This window comes from Aythya ferina, assembly GCF_964211825.1.
Source record: "Aythya ferina genome assembly, chromosome: 21".
NCBI classification, from domain to species: domain Eukaryota; kingdom Metazoa; phylum Chordata; class Aves; order Anseriformes; family Anatidae; genus Aythya; species Aythya ferina.
Window position 1 is genome coordinate 1,357,499 of NC_140319.1, and position 17,812 is coordinate 1,375,310.

At 56.8% G+C, this 17,812-nt stretch overlaps 2 protein-coding genes across 3 annotated transcripts; one reads left to right on the top strand and one right to left on the bottom strand.

Moving 5' to 3' along the window:
* The first annotated feature begins 977 nt into the window (after nt 1-977).
* On the top strand, nt 978-6,382 carry LOC311422261 (protein-arginine deiminase type-1-like). Of its 2 annotated transcripts, XM_084495141.1 has the most exons (16): nt 978-1,218; nt 2,568-2,748; nt 2,820-2,892; nt 2,969-3,030; nt 3,106-3,223; nt 3,310-3,435; nt 3,715-3,893; nt 3,974-4,077; nt 4,154-4,265; nt 4,352-4,459; nt 4,799-4,947; nt 5,018-5,162; nt 5,245-5,338; nt 5,426-5,505; nt 5,791-5,919; nt 6,012-6,382. In XM_084495141.1, the coding sequence occupies exons 1-16, from the start codon at nt 1,127-1,129 to the stop codon at nt 6,243-6,245; spliced, it is 1,986 nt and encodes a 661-aa protein (XP_084351267.1). In that variant the 5' UTR covers nt 978-1,126; the 3' UTR covers nt 6,246-6,382. The 2 variants fall into 2 exon arrangements, with proteins under 2 accessions (XP_084351267.1, XP_084351268.1); XM_084495142.1 differs by lacking the exons at nt 5,245-5,338; nt 5,426-5,505 and having other exon boundaries at nt 5,830-5,919.
* An 802-nt stretch (nt 6,383-7,184) lies between these two features.
* On the bottom strand, nt 7,185-17,558 carry RCC2 (regulator of chromosome condensation 2). The gene is made up of 13 exons (XM_084495146.1): nt 17,324-17,558; nt 15,246-15,640; nt 12,666-12,759; nt 12,407-12,550; nt 12,173-12,304; nt 11,993-12,081; nt 11,433-11,547; nt 11,006-11,172; nt 9,913-10,093; nt 9,683-9,788; nt 9,509-9,581; nt 9,291-9,368; nt 7,185-8,974 (listed from the first exon to the last, which is right to left on the bottom strand). Exons 2-13 carry the CDS (start codon nt 15,633-15,635, stop codon nt 8,870-8,872), a joined length of 1,674 nt encoding a protein of 557 aa, XP_084351272.1. The 5' UTR covers nt 15,636-15,640; nt 17,324-17,558; the 3' UTR covers nt 7,185-8,869.
* Between the last annotated feature and the right edge of the window lie 254 nt (nt 17,559-17,812).

The following is a 17,812-nucleotide window of genomic DNA, read 5'->3' on the forward strand; positions in this document are numbered from 1 at the left end:
CATTTCTGTTTCCCCTTTACGTTTACCCATTGCAACAGCTCCTTAAACATCCTCCTGCTGGTGCACCAACACTTCATGCACCTGATCCTGTCCCCTTTTGCAGCTGCTCCCTCCTCTGTTCCTCTCCATGTTTTCTTTGCAATCAGCCGCGGCGCTGCCCCGTGTCGTGTTTGTGTCCGTGGTCTGGGCCAGCAGGAAGTGGCAGCAGGAACCAAAACCGGCCCCGAGAGGCTCCAGCACATAGCAGTGCTGACCTGTCAGCTATTGTGGGGCTAAAAACACTTTTATGGGGCAATTTGCAGGCTGTGATACACGGTGCAAAGCACCAAAAGGGTCACACGTCCTGTTTCAGGGCCCTGGTTTTGGAAAAAAGGTGATTTCTTGTCCCTCCAACCCGATTTTCCCCATGGATGGGGCTTGGCTGAGTTTCCCAACTTCCCCAGCCCCAGCACGGAGGAGAAATATTGAATTTCAGCAGCGCGTGACCCCCACAATGCTGTGAGTTGGAGGGGGACAGGTGCATCAACAAAGGCCTCTCCTACGCCCCAAAGAGGATTTTAATTAAAACAAAGACGGGCCAAACTGCAGCGGGTTTTGCTGTCCCTGATGCAGGTGACGTCCCGGCTGCCATCCCGTGCAATGGATGGGCGAAACGCCGAGGTTGCACCCAAAAACCAGAAACATTAAAGCAGTTTTGTTGATTTTTCCCAGCCGGGAAAATAAAACCTTTCATTGTTGTCTGTGCGAGGAGCCCTGGGAGGAGCGTGTCGCGGCGGCACCGGGAAATAAAACCCCTCTGAGCCCTGTGCTGGCACACCACCAGCTCGGCTCTGGTGTCACACTGAATATTTTATGGCGTGGTGTTCTCCAGGGTGGCAGCATTTCTTTGTTATGTTGGGGAAAAAAAGCACCGTTTGGGAGAAAGCAGAGGCTGGGGGCGTTCTCGGGGCGCGTTCCCCTGCCGCTGATTCATGCTTTGTCGCCAGAAAGCTCAGCAGTGCGCACCCAGCTGACAGCCCAGAGGTGGGATCAGGCCAGGCTTTGGTTAATCCCCTCCCCGCGGCCAGGCTTTATAATCCCCTCGTGCCGCCCGTCACAGCACCCAAGGGTGCCCGGTGCCGCCGGCATGGCCCAGCAGCGCCGTGTCCACCTCTGCACCCAGCGCCCCACCAGCACCGTCTGCGTGCTGGGCACCGAGCTCTCCCTCGACGTCCTGGGGTAAGTGGCCAGGGTGTCCAAAAACCTGCTTTTGGCTTATTTTTTCCCCTCCTCCTGGAGGAACTAAAGGCTGGATTAGGTGAGGAGAGGGTAAAAATAGTGGTGGGTGGGCTGCGCCGGGTGGGCTCCCCAGGGGCTCTCAGCCTCTGAAGGAAGGGGATCGCGCCCACCGGTGCTCGCTGTAGGATGGGATTGCACCCACCAGTGCCCGTGGCGGGGGCACAGTGCTTGGGCTGCACAAGAGGAGTTTGCAAACACCAAGGAGAAAGAGCTTTTGGGTGCAAAAACCCCCAGGGAGCTCCAGGTGATGCATCCAGCTGCACTTCTCTTCCTCGCTTGAGCATCCCATGGCAGGGGCTCCTGCGCCCAACGATCGGGGTGAAGTAGAACGATTCCCCTGTTCAGGGGAGTCCAGAGAGTTAAACTCTGGAGGCACTGCTCACCGGGGCGTTACCTCCAGCCATCCGTGTCTTTTACCAGCTTTGCTGGCCCCAGCCCAGTTTCAAGTTCTTTCCAGCAGCAAGTTTTGCTTTTTTTTGTTTTCCAACTTGGTTCGGTTCTGCTTTTTCTATTGCTTCGTGCATCTCCACGCTGCCCAAAACACGGCTGCTGACCCATGGGCACCAGCAGCAGCAGGAAGGGGGGGTTCTCCCCACTCCTCACAGCACTTCAGCAGGTCCCTGTGAATGGATCCTGCCCCGGCCATGTCCTCTGCACTGGCACGAGTGATGCAGGCTGCAGCCTGCCTGGCTGCCGGCACTTCCCCCCAGCCCCGTCTTGGTTCTTGCAACTGTCATGACTCTGCTTTGCTCTGACGGGGACGTATTTGCTGCTGCGGGGCAAAATGCAAATGTTTGGGAGACCCCATGCAAAAATATTAATAATAAAAATGCTCCGAGTTTTTGTTGCAGTTGAATATAAAAGAATATTACAGCGCTGGTGGCATTTGGCAGGATTTGTTGCAATTGCATACAGCAGGATTTGACACAACTGAATGCTGCAGGAGTTGTTGCTGTTGCACATTGCAGGTTTTGTTGCATTCGGCTATGGCAGCGTTCGTCACAGTCGAATATTGCAGGACTTGTTGCAGTTTGCAGCGCTTGTTGCAATTGAATATGGCAGGATTTGTCACAGCTGGGCACTGCCGGCTTTGATTCAATGTTGTAGGACTTGCTGCATTTTGCAGGATTCGTTGCAACCAAACACTGCACATTGCCAGATTCTTTGCATTCTGCAGGGTTTGTTGCAGTCGCACCTTGCAGGACTTGTTACGCCTGCACACCTATCCCTGTAGCATGCAGCAATGCCCAAAGCACCCCTGTGGCTCTCACCGCTGCGCTCCCCCGCAGGTCGGCGCCCAAAGAAGCCGTCGCCTTCCACGTGCAGGGGACGCCGGGCGTGAAGGTCTATGTGGTGCACGAGACGCAGAGCGTGAAGCTGCCCTCCAGCGTCGGCCGCTGGCCCCTGGCCCCCAGCACTGAGGTGCTGGTGACCATGGAGGCACTCAGCAAAGACGTTGGTGATGAAAAGGTTGGTGCCGGCCATCCGGGAGGATCTGGGCCCCTCTCTGGATGGCGCTGAGCTCGCTGGCTGTGTTGCAGGTCAGGATTTCCTATTTTGGGGAGGCCAGCGGGGTGCCGGTGGGCAGAGCCATGCTGTACCTCACCTGCGTGGGTAAGTTGGGCTGCTTTGTCCCTAAAACGTGGTGTCACTGCGGCGCCCGCCCCGATGAGCATCCCTGTCCCCGCAGACATCTCACTGGATGCTGACACCAGCCGCAGCGGGTCGGTGGGCAGGACGCTGGTGGACAAGGTAACGTGGGGACTGCAGCCCCCGACCCCATTGCTGTCCCTGATGGTGTCCTCAGCCCCGCTTTGCTGTCCCCAGGCCACATGGACGTGGGGTCCTGATGGGCACGGCGCCATCCTGCTGGTGAACTGTGACCGCGACGACCCCAAGAGCGGGGTGATGGATAACAGTGACACCGCCGTGCGCTCCTACGAGGGTACGGCCGCACGCCCGCCTCCCTTTTTCTGCTTCTCCTTGCTTTCCATGACTTTCCTCCCCAACTTGTCCTCGCTGTCACCCTAGACCTGAAGGACATGTCGCAGATGGTGCTGCGCACGCGTGGTCCCCGCACCATCTTCACCGGCCACCGCCTTGTCCTCCACGTGGATTTCGGCGAGGCTGACAAAGTCGGCGTTTTCTACGGCGGCAGTGAGTGCCGGCACCAGGGTGGGGGGCCACGTAGACCCCCCTGTTAATGGGGTGGGGGTAAAATGAGAGCAGACACCTCTCAGTCGCACGCCAGGGGGTTGGATTTGGTGAGGGTGCTGGATGGTGGTGTGCTCACCACAAGGCTCCACGTGCATGCCCGATGCCCGGAGCAGTGGCCGTGGGGCGAGCTGCCCCTGTCGCAAGGCTTTAAGCGAAGAAGCAGAGGTGAAACCCTGTAGGTCGAGGGTGGGCACTCAAGGATGTTGCTTGTGTCTGCAGACAGCGTCTCGCTGGAGGAGTACAAGCACGTGCTGGGGGGTGAGAAGCTCGCCTACGCCGTGAAGCCCAGCCGGCACCAGGAGGAGAGCATCTTCTTCGTGGAGGGGCTCTCCTTCCCCGACGCCAGCTTTTCAGGGCTGGTGTCCTTCCACGTCACGCTGCTGGAGAGCCCCGAGAAGGTAACGCCATAAATCGGGATGGGTTTTTACACACAAAGAGGGGAGCGATGGCCCATCCTTGTGTCCCCTCGTCCTTGCAGGGCTTGCTGGAGATACCGATCTTCACGGACACGGTGGTTTTCCGTGTGGCTCCTTGGATCATGACGCCCAACACCCTGGCGCCGCTGGAGGTCTTCGTGTGCAGGTGGGTGGCAGCACGCGGTGGCCGCATCCTGCCCGGCTCCACCGCATCCTCAGCTCTGTGCTGCTTCACTTTCCAGTGTGAAGGACAATGAGGACTTTGTGGCGGCCGTCAGTGCCCTGGCCGAGGAGGCCAAGTGCCCCGTGACCATCTGCCCACTGCTGGAGAACCGCAACGACCGCTGGATCCAGGTGGGTGCGCGAGGGGGCTGAGACCCCCCTGGGGTGCAGCCCTGCAGCTCCATGGGGCTCCCCCCTCTTCTCTGCTGCCTCCACAGGATGAGGTTGAATTTGGCTATGTGCAAGCCCCCCATAAGACGTTCCCTGTGGTCTTCGACTCACCCCGTGACCGAGGGCTGAAGGATTTCCCCGTCAAGAGCATCCTGGTACGCACGGGACGTGTTCTGCATCCACCTACCTTCCTGGCATTAGTGAGGCATTTCACTGCACTGAGGCAGTCTGCAAGATGATGATGATGATAAATCACCATGGTTTAGTGGTGGGACTCAGAAGGTCAGGTTGATGGTTGGATGTGATGATCTGGAAGGTCTTTGCCAACCTTGATGAATCTGTGCCTCTGTAATGGATACATCTCTGTTTTTGCACTTATGGGAAGAGGATTAGCTGAGTCAGCAGGCACATTTGGTAAAGAGGTGCTGTGCTTTGGGGTTTTAGCATCCCTGAGAAGGGTTTTTAAAGCCATCCTTGCTTTTTCCCCCCCCAAGGGCCCTGATTTTGGCTACGTGGCTCGGGACGTGCAGAAGGGCGCCTCCAGCCTCGACTCCTTCGGCAACCTGGAGGTCAGCCCGCCGGTGACGGTGGGGGGCAAGGAGTACCCGCTGGGCCGCATCCTGATCGGCAGCAGCTTCCCCAGGTGAGGGGCCGGGTTTTTTTGGGGTACGCCGCCGAGAGGCGCCCCTCACCCTGAGGCTGTCACCCCCCAGGTTCGGCGGCCGGCGGATGGCCAGGGCCGTGCGGGATTTCCTCTTGGCGCAGCGGGTGCAAGCACCCGTGGAGCTCTACTCCGACTGGCTCCACGTCGGGCACGTTGATGAGTTCCTCAGCTTCGTCCCCGCCCCTGATCGGAAGGTGGGCAGCCCTTGCTCGGGGTGCATTTTGTAGGGTGCGGCCATCACACTGCTGCCCCCAAATCACCCCTCTCCATCCCCAGGGTTTTCGGCTGCTCCTGGCCAGCCCCAGCGCCTGCTACCAACTCTTCAAGGAGAAGCAGGAGCAAGGTTTTGGGGAGGCAGCGATGTTTCAGGGTAGGGAAGCTGGGGGACCCTGCCAGCCCCCCCTGCCATGTGTCCTCCCAGCATGGGGTGACAGACTGCTCCCCCTCTGTGCTGCAGGACTGCAGGCGGTGCCCAAGCCAACCATCAACGAGATCCTGGCTAACGAAGTGCTCCGGAAATTCAACAGCTACGTGCAGGTGAGGAAGGGGAGCGGGGAGATGCTCTGCACCCCCCCGGCTGCCCCACTGCCCCTCTTTTCCCCACCCACCTCCCTGTCCCTCTGTCCATCTCCCCACCTCCCCATCCTTCTGTCCATCCATCTGTTCCTCTCCCAATCTCCCTGTGTCTCCATCCCCATCCCAACCCTGTCCCCCCACTCCCCCACCCCTCCCTCTCTCCCCATCACCCCTCGCTCTCACTCCCTGCCCCCCGAGCCCCCCAGGCTCCCCCCCGACCCCCTTTCCACCCTCCCTCCCTGGCAGAACTGCATCAGCTGGAACCGGGACATCCTGAAGCGGGAGCTGGGGCTGGCCGAGCAGGACATCATTGACATCCCCCAGCTCTTCCAAGGCAATGAGCAAGCCGGCGCCAACGCGTTTTTCCCTGACATGGTAACACAAAGCTGCAGGGATGGTTTGGGGAGGATGGGGGAGAGGGCTCGCTGTGAATTTAGGGTTGCACATTGACGTCCATCCATCCGCAGGTGAACATGCTGGTGCTGGGCAGGCACCTGGGCATCCCCAAACCCTTTGGGCCACTGGTGGCCGGGCAGTGCTGCCTGGAGGAGCGCGTGCGGGCGCTGCTCGAGCCCCTGGGGCTCTCCTGCACCTTCATCAATGACTACTACTCCTACCACGTCCTCGCCGGAGAGGTCCACTGCGGCACCAACGTCCGCCGCAAGCCCTTCGCCTTCAAGTGGTGGCGCATGGTGCTCTGAGCCACCCTGGCTTTCCTCCTTTTTTCCCCCAAATCCTTCTCCCCATTCCTGCAAGTGCCTTCAGCAGCGGTGGCCCCCCCCCCAGCTCCCTGTTGGAAATAAACCAGGGCTGCGGCTTGCTCCCAGCTTCCTGCCTCTTCCTGGGTGCTCAGGCTTGAAGTTTTGCTGTAAATGGGGTGATTTTTTTTTTGTATTTATTTTTTTTGGACTCTGTGGTGCTCTTGGCACGATGCTGTGGGCTGACAGCAGGTGGTGGGACACTGGCATTGCTCTCCCAGCACAGGAATTGAAGACCTATCTAAAGGGTGCAGGAAAGAGAGTTTGGTGGGATTATGCAGTCCTGCTGCAGTGGTGCGTGTTGGAAAAGGCGTGTGCATGTGTGCAAAAAATGTCCCCATACATGCATGTACAAAAATGCACTTGCAGGCTCATAAAATATGCATGAATGCACCAAAAATATGAATGCCTAACACATGTGCATGTAGACAAAATACATGCACACAAGCACCCATGTAAGCACACGTATACATGCATGGGAAAAAATGCACAGATGCGTGCACAAAAACGAGTGCGTGGACAAGAGTACAGACAAAAACACATGTGTGGACAAATGCACACAAAGAAATGTATGCACAAAAATAAATGCACGCATGCACACACTGCTTTTTGCTTGCAAAATCCCAGGCAGATAGTGGAGAGCTATTCTGGGACTGAGCACCGTGTCAGCAGCAGGATGGTGCCCTCTAACGGCTGCAGATTTGCTTTTGGCGATACTGGGGCAGGGCCCGTGTTGCATTGAGCATCCCCGTCCCTTCTGGTTAAAAAGCCAAAGAAAAAGGGGGCAGGCAGAAAGGAGGGGAGATGCCAGGGCAGGGGACTGCTCCCAGCCAAACATTTGGGACTGGGGTGTGCATCGGGGCCGAGGAGCGGAGCCAAGGGGTGTACACAATGACGTTGTTTATTTAAACATTTACTCCAAGAAATATAAAAAAAAAACATGAAGAAGACAATTACAGCACTAAACCAGGAACCTGTCGTCTCACCTAAAAGGAACGTTGCTCAGAGAGCCTCGTGGTTTATTATTATTTTATTCTTCCAGCCTCCTCCTTCGCTCGCCCGCTGCCAGGACACAGCGGCACATGGGGGAGAACATTACCAGGAGCATCGATCCGAGCCTCAAATATTTTGTGTAAAAGCAGGACAAGCCCAAATTGCTTCTGGGGGGTGAAAGTGGGTTTTTGCTGTTTTTTCCACCCCTATCATGATAGGGTCTGCAGCATCCCCTCATGCCCATTTGGGGTAGGCAGCTGATGGTGATGAGCTTGAAATATTCATCGCAAGTAGAAAAAAATTGGGGGATAAGGCTAGAAAAGCCCCGTTGTGGGGTGCTGCATGCACCCACCTCCTCACCACCCATTTCTGGAAGGGCTGGGTGCTTGCAGCAAATGCTAGTATTGCTCAAGAAAACAGAATATCCAACTCTCCACCCTGCTCTCTCCCTGTCCTGGAAGTTTTGACTCTAACACACTGAAACAAACCCCAAAATAAACCCCAAAGCAAACATAAAGAACCCCCTTTTAATTCTTTTTTTTTTTTTTTTTTTTTTTTCCATAAAGTACTGCAAAATTCCCCGCAGGGCCACGTGGCGCACCAGCAGCAAACTGCCAGGGAGAGTGGAAAGGAATTTAAAAAAATCAAAATAAACCCTAAAAACTAAAAAATAAAATAAAATAATAAAAAAAAAACCACCCTTGGGTTTTGTGGAGGCAGAGCCGGGCTCTGCGTATAAAGGCACCTCGTTTCTCCAGCACAGTGCACAGCGTTGCCTGAGGAGGGGCTTTTGGCAGATACCAGGCAGTGGAAATAATAATAATAATAAAAATAACAATAATTAAAAAAAAAAAAGGAAAAAGCTTGCACAACGCTTCAGGGCCCGCTCTTCATACCTGAGATCGCCCTGGGATGGGCAGCGGGGGGGCTTGGGGGGCGCAAAAGCGGGGGGCAGGCGGCTTGGGGGCATCCAACCCCCAAATGATGCAGGGCTGGGGAGAGGACCCGCTTTGTCCCCCAAGAGTGAGGGGACAACAGGCTTGTCCCTAAATCCTCCTGGGAAAAAGGGATGCTGGGGATCAGAACCTCAGAATTACAGCACCCAAGGTGGAGGCTGCTTGGGAGAAATGCCAAAAAAATGCAATATTGTGGGGCAAAAAGGCATTTTGCAGTGTTTTGCTTGATTTTTGCTCTGAGCCCGCAACTGGGTGCTTGTGGGGAAATTTGTGGCTAGGAAAAGGAAAAATAATAGTAAAAAAAAATTGGACACCTGTTCAGGCGAACCCGGCACCTTCCTTTCTGTGCGAAACAGCAGAAAAAAAAAAAGAGAAAAACAAAACAAAACAAAACAAACAAACTACAAAACCAAACCGATAAAACAACAACGAAAAAGCCTGGATGTGCCAAAAGGTCCTGCTAGGGTCGGGATGGGAACTCAAACAGCCACGGGGGAAGGTCTTGGCCGTGGTGGTGAGGGAAAAACCCAACGCTTTGGAAATCGTAGGAGAACAGGTAGTTAAAACCGCGGATCGCTTGGAAAACCGGGGCGGGCGGCTCGGCTGCCCCCCGGCCCCTCAGAGGGTGCGGGGGTTGTACTCGGGCAGCTTGCGCAGCTTCTCCTTCTCGGCGTCGCTCTCGTCACGGGCGATCACCAGCGAGTGGGCATAGCCCATGGCCACCTGGGGGCAGAAGGGGAAACTGAGGCAAAATCATCTCCTGCTGACTCGGGACCCCTTTTCGTTATCCGGGGCCATGCTTGAGGAGCGTCCCATGGGTGGGAGCACCCAGTGGGGGGCAGCACCCAGTGGGTAGGCACAGCCCGTGGGTGGCAGCATGGCATGGGTGGCAGCAGCTGGGAGCATTACACGGGTGGGGACAACCCAAGGGTGGCACTATCCCATGGTTTGGCACCCCAAAGGTGACAGCATCTCAAAGGTGACACCCTCCCATGGGTTGGAAGCACCCAAGGGTGCACATATTCGGGTCCCTGCTCACCTGCTCCGTGTAGATCCCATCCAAGGTCTTCACCTCTTGGGCAGCCGTCGATGACTTGGGCTTGTGGTCCCCATAGCCCTGCAAAACGCAAGCACGATCCCTAAATAATTGGCTGTGGGGGGGACGCACAACACCCAGAGCCCCTGCACCAAATGATTTGGGGGGGTGGGGATGGGTAAATCTGGGTGCTGGATGGCTGGGTGCTGGTCAGTCCTTACCAGCTCTCCGAAGGTGGGAGATGGCCCCCAGCTGATGGTGCTCTCATCTGCCGCCACGATGATGCTGCTCTTCCTACAAGTGAAGTGCAAGGCAGTGACCCCCAGCCCCAGCAACACCCGCCCCTCCCAGCATGCCAAACACCAGGAAAAAGATTTGGGGAGTCCATCACTCACCCACAGGCCAGGCTGCGGATCTTCCAGCCGCACAGATCCTGCACGGCTTTGGGGTACATGGTGGACTCGCGGGAGGTGTTGGTGGCACCCCAGAAAAACAAGCCGCCTGCAAGCCCCAAAAACACACGGTCAGATCCGTGCCTCCCACCTCGAGCATCCCCACAGCGATGTAAATAACGGTGGATTTGCTTGGATAGACCAAAATTAGGGGCTCGGGGCGTGCCACCCACCCGTTTCACTGACGGCGAAGGAGCAGGTGTAGCCGGCGTAGATCTGCGCTGCCCCACGGCCTGGGAAGTCAAAGAGCTTGACCAGCCGTGGCACCATCTCGTCCTTCTGCTCCGCGTGGCCCAGCCGCCCGTAGCCACCAAAGCCCCAGGAGAAAACACGCTTCTGCGAGTCCAGGACGAGCTGGGGATGGAGGGACACCCATGGTGAGCTGGGCAGCTCGGTGCAGGAAGAGCTGCAGCAGCTGCAGCGACTGCACTGCAGCGCGCGCTGCAACCCCTGCTGCAAGCATCATCCTTAAACACACGCTGCAGTTCTCTATCCCTAAATACACCCTGCAAGACTGTGAGCCTACTCACACTGCAACTACTTGTTCCTGAGTGCACACTGTAAATTCTCCGTCCTTGAATGCACACTGCAAATCTGTCCTCAAATGCATGCCCCAAGTATTTCCTCCTAACCCACCCTGTGAATCTGTCCTTAAATAAGACACAGACCTCTACCCATAAATGCATGCTGCAAGTACTTATCCTTAAATGCACCCTGCAAATCTTTGTCCTTAAATGCCTGCTGTAACTATTTATCTTTAAATGTGCACTGTACTTCCTCCTAAATGCACTCTGCAAATCTGTATCCATAAATAAACACCGCAAATACTTACCCTTAAGTGCATGCTGCAAACCGTTATTCTTAAGTGCATGGTGAAAGAACTTTTCCTTAAATGCAGGCTGCAAAAATTTACCCGTAAACGCACCCTGCAAATCTGTCTGTAAATGCACGCCGCAAACTTTTTATCCCTAAAAGCGCACCGCAAACTTGTTATCCCTAAATGCATGCTGCAAATAGTGAGGGTGGGCAACTGCAGGGCACAGCTGGGTTTGCTGAGGGGATGTGTGGGTACAGAGGCCTGAATCTTCGATTGGCACCCCAACCTTTGTCCACACCTTCCTGCTCCTCCCCAGCACCAAAAAAGCCAAAGGGACGGGCTTAAGCCACAGCTTAGGAACACAGATTTGCAGAAAAAGGATGCGGTGACGAAAAGCAAAGCCCTCGGTGCAAAAACCCAAAGGAAAAACCCTATTTCTGACTCCTCACCGTGTGGTTGGCCCCGCACGCCACGTCCCGCACCACCACGTTGGGGACGGGCAGGATCTGCCCATCTTTGGTCTTCTCGATGAAGATGGCCACGCGGCGCGGCACCAGCTCGCAGTCGTACTCGATCCGCTGCGCGCGGGCGATGAACTTCCCGTCTGAGTTGTGCCCTGTGCGGGAGCACCGCGTTACAAAGCCAATCCCCTCTCCGCTTGCAAACCCTACATTTTTAGGTTTGCACCACACTTTGGGATTCACTTCTGCTGGCGTTACAGGGGAGCAGCACGGCGCAGGTCACGCTTTGCTGCTGCGCCAGCTGCATTTCAGCATTTCTGCATTTCATGGATGGGAAAACGGAGGCAGGGAACCCCCCCACCCCCTTGCACAGTAGCTCGAACCTTTAAAAACAGTCCCCAAAATGTTACCGTACCCAGCTGCCCATACTCAGGGCACCCAAAGGAGTAGAGGTTTCCTTTGCAGTCCATGATCATGCTGAATTCGGCCCCGCAGGCCATTTTGGTGATGGGCTGCCCATTGTACATGATCTGCAGAAGAAGAAAGGGGATAGAAAGTCAAGAAAAAGGCAAAAATATGAATTTCCTGCGGGAGGAAACATCTCTGGGAGCTCACCCCTACCCCAGCTTCTTTTCTTTGGCCACCAGTTTTCATCTCCAGGAAGATCCAGACCTAAAGTCCCAGGTTTTCACCTCAAAAAGGGAACCAGACAACCCCCAGGGTAGAGGTTTGGGCTGGTGGTAACGGGGAAACCCCCAAATCCTTCAGCATTTGTATCAAAGTTTTGAAAAATATTTCTTTTTCCATGTTGTGCTTTGTCCACCCGATTTCAAAGCCAGCTGCACCTTCAAGGGGAATGTCCTTGCACCCTACAGGGGTTTGGGCTATGCTAAGGGCTTTTTCAATGAAAAACCAAAAATATGGTGTTTTTCATCCCTCAAAAAAAGGGGAAGGCATGGAGAGGAGTGGATTTACCTGTGTAGGGCTTGGAACAGCATCCGTTTGGTTGCCAAGCCCCAGCTGCCCCATTTTATTCTCCCCAAAGGCGAACACGGAGCCATTCTCTGCAAGCCACGAAGAGGGGAAAAAAATAAAATTAGGGGAAAATGCGGCCGTTTTAGGGCATTTTGCAGGAAGCAGGAACTTCTCCCTTACCTGTGAGAGCCAGCGTGTGGTTCCGGCCACACGCTGCCAGCACGATGGCCTCGTTGCCCAGCACCTCGATGAGCTTGGGGGCTTCCACGCGCTTGGTGTCCCCGTGGCCCAGCTGCCCCTTCTCGTTGCGACCTGACAAGAACGAGTGGTTTGGGGGCTGCACATGGGGAGGACGAAGCCCCCCGGCGTGGCCCCGCCAGGTTTTGCATCATTTTTTTCAGGGGTTTCGCTCACCCCAGCTCCAGAGCTTGCCCTCGGCGGTGATGAGGAGGCTGTGAGCCGCGCACGGTCCCGAAACCACGCTCCGCACCTGAATCCCTGAGAGACACCCATACCTGTGTGGCCCCCACAGATTCTGGCCCAGGTTCCGATATGCAACTGGTGGGAAAAAGGCAAGAGATGAGGACGCACGGCACTAAACACTGCTTTGGGGCTGCTCTGCGACAGCTTCGGTGCCGCACACGCGGGGGCCGCAGCCGTGCCCATCGCTCACCTTGCTGCTTAGGCACTTCTTTGCGGCCGATCAGGTCCCAGTTGGTGGCTCCAAAGATCAGGAGCTGCCCTCGGCACTTGGAGCCCTCGAGTTTCTGCAACGGGCAGGGAGAATTCATCAGCCTTCCCGCGGCCACCTCGATCTCGTGGGGATTTTTTGCATGCGGGGTAGGATAAGGCTACAGAACACCCCAGCTTGCACGTGCTCTCCCCTTCAGTCCTCATTTTTGCATCCAAGCTTGCAATCAAAACTGCATTTCTGAGCTAAGTGGTAGGGGGACAAGGGAGATTTTTTGCAATTTGACATTAAAGCCCCCGCCGTACACTGCACAGCGCTGCAGCCGCAGAAGGGAACAGAAGCAAAACGCTCCCCTTTTTTGGCTCCCCCTCTTTGCACGCTGGCAAATGGGTCTGAAACGTGGGGTTTTGCTCTTTGCAGGAAGGAGCGGGGATTTGCACAACGCCCAGTGCTGGTTAATTATTAATTATGGTTTTTCCCCACCTAAAAGGATGCTGTGACACGAGGCAAAGCTGCGAAGAGGAGAGCACGTGCAGCATGAGCTGTCTGCACGGGGCGGGGGGGCAAAGGGTTAATCTGCCGGGTTCAGTGCAAAAAAAGTGGATTATTTAAAAAAAAAAAAAACAAAACAAAAAAAACTGCTGCCAGCTTGCCTCCCCATGCACGGGGTGGGAAGGAAAATATACACAGGGCTGCAAAAGGAACAAGAAAACCGGCGTGGCTGAAAACCACTCGTCTAAAGCCACCCAGGTCCGGTCTCGCACCAATTTCTGCAATTTCTGCTTTTTGCAGCAAGCGAAGTTAGAGGGAGCTATAAACAGCAGGAAAAGCGCAGGGCGTGGGGACGGGCAGACGGGTGGATGCGGGGTGTAAAAGCACCGCCGGCTTTGCAGCCGCTGGGGGGGGGTGTCCTATGAAAGCCCCCCCTCAAAATAATGGGGGGCTGCCTGGGGCGCATGCGTGGAGCCGTCTGCCCGGGGCGGCCACGCGGGAGCCTCCAAGCGCGTGCTCGGCTGCGCGTGCCCGCCCGGGGAACCCCCAAAATGAGGCGGAAAAGGGGAAAAAAGGGAGCGGAGCAGCGTGCTTGAAATGCAAAGCGGGGGGGCAGGCTGGAAGGGGGTGCAGAAATACGGGGGGGGCACTGCACGTGCACGCACCCCCACGCTGCACATGGGATTTCTCAGCGCTGCACTGGGTTAAAAATTCCCCAAATGGGTCAACTCTGACAAAACAACCCAAAAGCTATTTTTGGACTTCCCTTTGGCATGAATTAGGACAAAGGAGGGGGGGGGCTCCTGGTGCTGGAAAAAAAAAAGGGGAACCTGCACCCCCCAGGGCTGGCACACATTAGGGGTGCGATCTGAGGGGGGGAGTTGGGGGGCAATTTAGGGGATGCAAATAGGATGCAGCTTTTGGGGGGGCAATGAAGTGATTTTAATAAGGGGGGGCAAGCTGCAAGCAGAAGTCGAGGGGTACAATAAGGGGGGGGTGACTTTAGGGGCGCAAAACACATTTAAGGGGTGCAATCTTGGGCAGTGATTTGGGGATGCAGGTAAAGGGGCGATTTGGAGGTGCAATAAAGGGGATGGGATTGGGGGGGGTGCATTTAAGGGGTACAATTTGGGGGCATTTCCTAGAGGGGGTGAGGTGGGGGCATGCAATGAGGGGTGCTCCAGGGGAGTGCAATGAAATGCTGCGTTATTGGGGTGCAATGGGGGGGGTGAAGGTCTTAGGGGGGCATTAAAAGGGGTGCAAGGAAGGGGTGCATTAAAGGGGCGTAACGGGGTGCAGTGGGGGCCATTAATGGGGTGCACTGGGGATGCAATGGGTGTGCAGTGAGGGGGTGCAGTAAAGGGGTGCAGCTGGGGGGTGCATTAGGGGCTGCAAGGTGGGTGTGCAACGGGGGGCACTGAGGGGTGCCAGGAGGGGGGCCAAAAGGGGGGTGTTCACCGAGGGGGTGCATTACGGGGTGCCACGGAGGGGAGCAGTAATGGGGGCAGGGAGGGGTACAATGAAGGGGTGCCACTGGGGTGCAATGGGGGGAGCCCAGTATGGGGTCAGTAAGGAGTGCTATGAGGGGGTGCAGCGGGGGGGGGGTGTCCAAAAAGGGTGCGGATTAGGGGGTGCAAAGACGGGGTGTATTGGGGGGGTGATGGGAGTTCAAAGGGGGGGCGCAACGGGTGCATGAGGGGGGTGCAAATCGGGTGCATAAGGGGATGCAATGCAGGGAGCAAAGGGGGGTGAATGGGGGTGCAAAGGGGGGGGGTCCTTTAGGGGGCACAACGAGAGGGTGCATTAGCTGCAGTGGGGGGTGCGGAGTGGGGGGTGAGTTGGGGGGGACACAAAGGGGGGGATGCAAAAGGGGGGGTGCATTGAGGGTGCAAAGGGGGGGTGCAAAGGGGGGGTGCAAAGAGGGAGTATGCATTGAGGGTGCAAAGAGGGGGTGCAAAGGGGGGTGTTAAGGGGGGTGCAAAGGGGGTGTGCATTGAGGGTGCAAAGCGGGGGTGCCGGGGGGGGTTCTAGGGGATACAGGGGGGGTGCCGAAGGGGTTGCCCCGCTCACGATGCGCTCCTTGCTGTGCTCGGGCTCGCAGATGACCACGGCCTGGCCCCTCGCCGCCCCAGCGGGCCCCGTGCCCCCGCCGTTGCCTCCGGAGCCGGCCCCCCCGGGCCTGCCGGGCCTCCTCCCGACGGGGCTCCCGTCCCTCGGCCGCCGTTCCCGGGGCGCCTCCTCCTCGCTGCTGCCTCCGCTGCTGCCGCCTCCTCCTCCTCCTCCTCCTCCTCCTCCACCACCACCACCACCTCCTCCACCACCTCCTCCTCCTCCTCCTCCTCCTCGCTCGGGCCTCGGCCGTCGCCTCCCTCCCGACGACGGCACCGCCGCAGCCGCCCCGGGTCGCCGCCTGCCGGGGCCCGGCTCCCAGGGCGGCCCCGCCGCCTTCCTGCGGGGCATGGCGCCTGCCGAGGGAGCGCCGCCGTCACCCGTCGAGCACCGCCGGCCCGGCCCCCCCCCCCCCCATCACCACCACCACCACCAACCACCCCCACGGCCCGGCCCAGCCCCCCCCCCCCCCACACACACCCCTCCTCTTATCACCCCCCCCCGCTCCCAGCGCTCGGTTACAAAGAGGGGGGAGAGGGGCACGGAGCCGTCGGGGGGAAGCCCCCCCCCCGGAATGGGGATGGGGTTGGGGATGGGGGGGGTGTAAGGGGATGGGGGGGGTCATAAGGGGATGGGGGGGGTCAAGGGGGGTGGAAAGGGGGAGGAAAAGGGGTGCGAAGAGGGGGGGGTAAAAGGGGGTGCGAAGGAGCGGGGTGCAAAGGGGGGGGTGCAAAGTGGGGGGGTGCAAAGTGGGTGCAAAGGGGGGATTTGCAAAGGGGGGGGTGGGAAATGGGGGGGGGGTGCCAAGGGGCGATTTGCAAAAAAGGGGGTTGCAAATGGGGTGCAAAGGGGGGATTTGCAAAGGGGGGGTGGTAAAAGGGGGGGTTGGTAAAAGGGGGGGTGGGATTTGGGAAAAGGGGGGTTGCAAATGGGGCGCAAAGGGGGGATTTGGAAAAAGGGGGGGTTGGGAAACGGGGGGGTGCAAAGGGGGAGGAAAGGAGCGACTTGCAAATGGGGGGGTGCAAGGGGGCGATTTGCAAAGGGGGTGGTAAAAGGGGGGGTGCGAAGGAGAGGTTTGCGAATGGGGGGGTGCAAAGGGGGGGTTGGAAATGGGGTGCAAAGGGGGGATTTGCAAAGGGGGGTGCAGCTGGGGGGGTGAAAAACGGGGCGAAGTAAAGCAGGGGGTTGTAAAGGGAGCTTGCGAACGGGGGGGGGGTACAAAGGGGAGATTTGCAAAGGGGGGGGTTGCAAAGGAGCGATTAGCGACGATGGGGTTGAAAAAGGGGGGGGGGAGGAGGTTACAAAGCAGGGGTTGCAAAGGAGCGATTCGAAAGGATCGTTTGTAACGGGGGGGGGGGGTCGCACCCCCCCAGGGCACGGTACCGAAGCTGCGGGTGGAAAGAAAGAAAATAATAAAAGCCGCCCCCCCCCCCCAAAAAAAAAAATAAAAAATGAAAAGGGCTCCGAGACAAAAAGCCCCCCCCAGTCCCCCGAGGAAAGCGGAGCGGAGCAGTGCCCGCTGGGGGGGGGGGGGGCAGCGGGACCCCCCCCCCAGCCCCCCACCTGCTCTCGGGGGGGCCCCGCTTGTGCCGCCGCCGCCTGCAGCCCTTATCGGCCACTTGGCTGCTACTTTTTTTTTGGAGGGGGGGTGTTTTATTTTGATTTTTTTGCTTGCGGCCAAATCGTCGGGGGGGGGGAGGGCGAATTTTATAGGGGGGTGCAAAAAAATTCAAGCGGGGGCCCCGGGTCGAGCAGTTCGGGCCGCCTCCCCCCCCCCCACTTCACCCCCCCGGTGGCTCCGTCTCTTCCCCTCCGTCTGCCCCTGCTTTTTTTTTTTTTTTTTATTGATTTTGAACAATGGGATCTCTGTCTGTCTCCCATTAAACCACGTGGATCCGCCTTCCTTCCTTCTCTTTTTTTCTTTTTTTTTTTTTTTCTTTTAGCCCCCCCCTTTCCCTCCTCCTCCTCCCGCGGCCCCCCAACTTCGTGCCCCCCACCCCCCCAACCCCCGCGCTCGCCCCCCCGGCACGGTTGCAAACCTGTTTTAGGGCGAAGGGCGCAGCATAAAGAAAGCACCAACTCGGGGCCTTTGCAATATTTTTGGTGGTGTTTCCTGTTGCAGAAAAAGGAGGTTGTGTTTCTTTTTTTTTTTTTTTTTTTTTTTTTTCTTCTCCCTTTCCTCCCCTAGCGCCCACCCACCAGATGCACTTAAAATGTAAATATGAGCCGCCAGAACAAATGCTACAATACAAAACAGAAACACATGTACGGGCAGGAAAAAAAAAAAAAAAGAGAAAAAAAAAAAGCGCTTTGGAGAGGAAGAGGCTGCGAAGTCCGGCTGTGCACGCACAGCTCCATCTTTAGGACAGGAAGACTCCGGGAGGGCATCGCGCTTTCCCCTTGTTGCAAAGATTATTTTATTTTATTTTATTTTATTTTATTTTATTTTATTTTATTTTATTTTATTTTATTTTATTTTATTTTATTTTATTTTATTTTATTTTATTTTATTTTATTTTATTTTATTT

What these genes read in the sequence shown, in the direction of transcription:
- LOC311422261 (XM_084495141.1), top strand. Translation starts at nt 1,127, where the DNA reads ATGGCCCAGCAGCGCCGTGTCCACCTCTGCACCCAGCGCCCCACCAGC. An exon ending in GCAACGACCGCTGGATCCAG is followed by an intron (nt 4,266 to 4,351) that starts GTGGGTGCGCGA and finishes CTGCCTCCACAG; the next exon opens with GATGAGGTTGAATTTGGCTA. An exon ending in ATCGGCAGCAGCTTCCCCAG is followed by an intron (nt 4,948 to 5,017) that starts GTGAGGGGCCGG and finishes GTCACCCCCCAG; the next exon opens with GTTCGGCGGCCGGCGGATGG.
- RCC2 (XM_084495146.1), bottom strand. Translation starts at nt 15,635, where the DNA reads ATGCCCCGCAGGAAGGCGGCGGGGCCGCCCTGGGAGCCGGGCCCCGGC. An exon ending in CCCTGAGTATGGGCAGCTGG is followed by an intron (nt 11,173 to 11,432) that starts GTACGGTAACAT and finishes GCTCCCGCACAG; the next exon opens with GGCACAACTCAGACGGGAAG. An exon ending in ATGGGATCTACACGGAGCAG is followed by an intron (nt 8,975 to 9,290) that starts GTGAGCAGGGAC and finishes TTCTGCCCCCAG; the next exon opens with GTGGCCATGGGCTATGCCCA.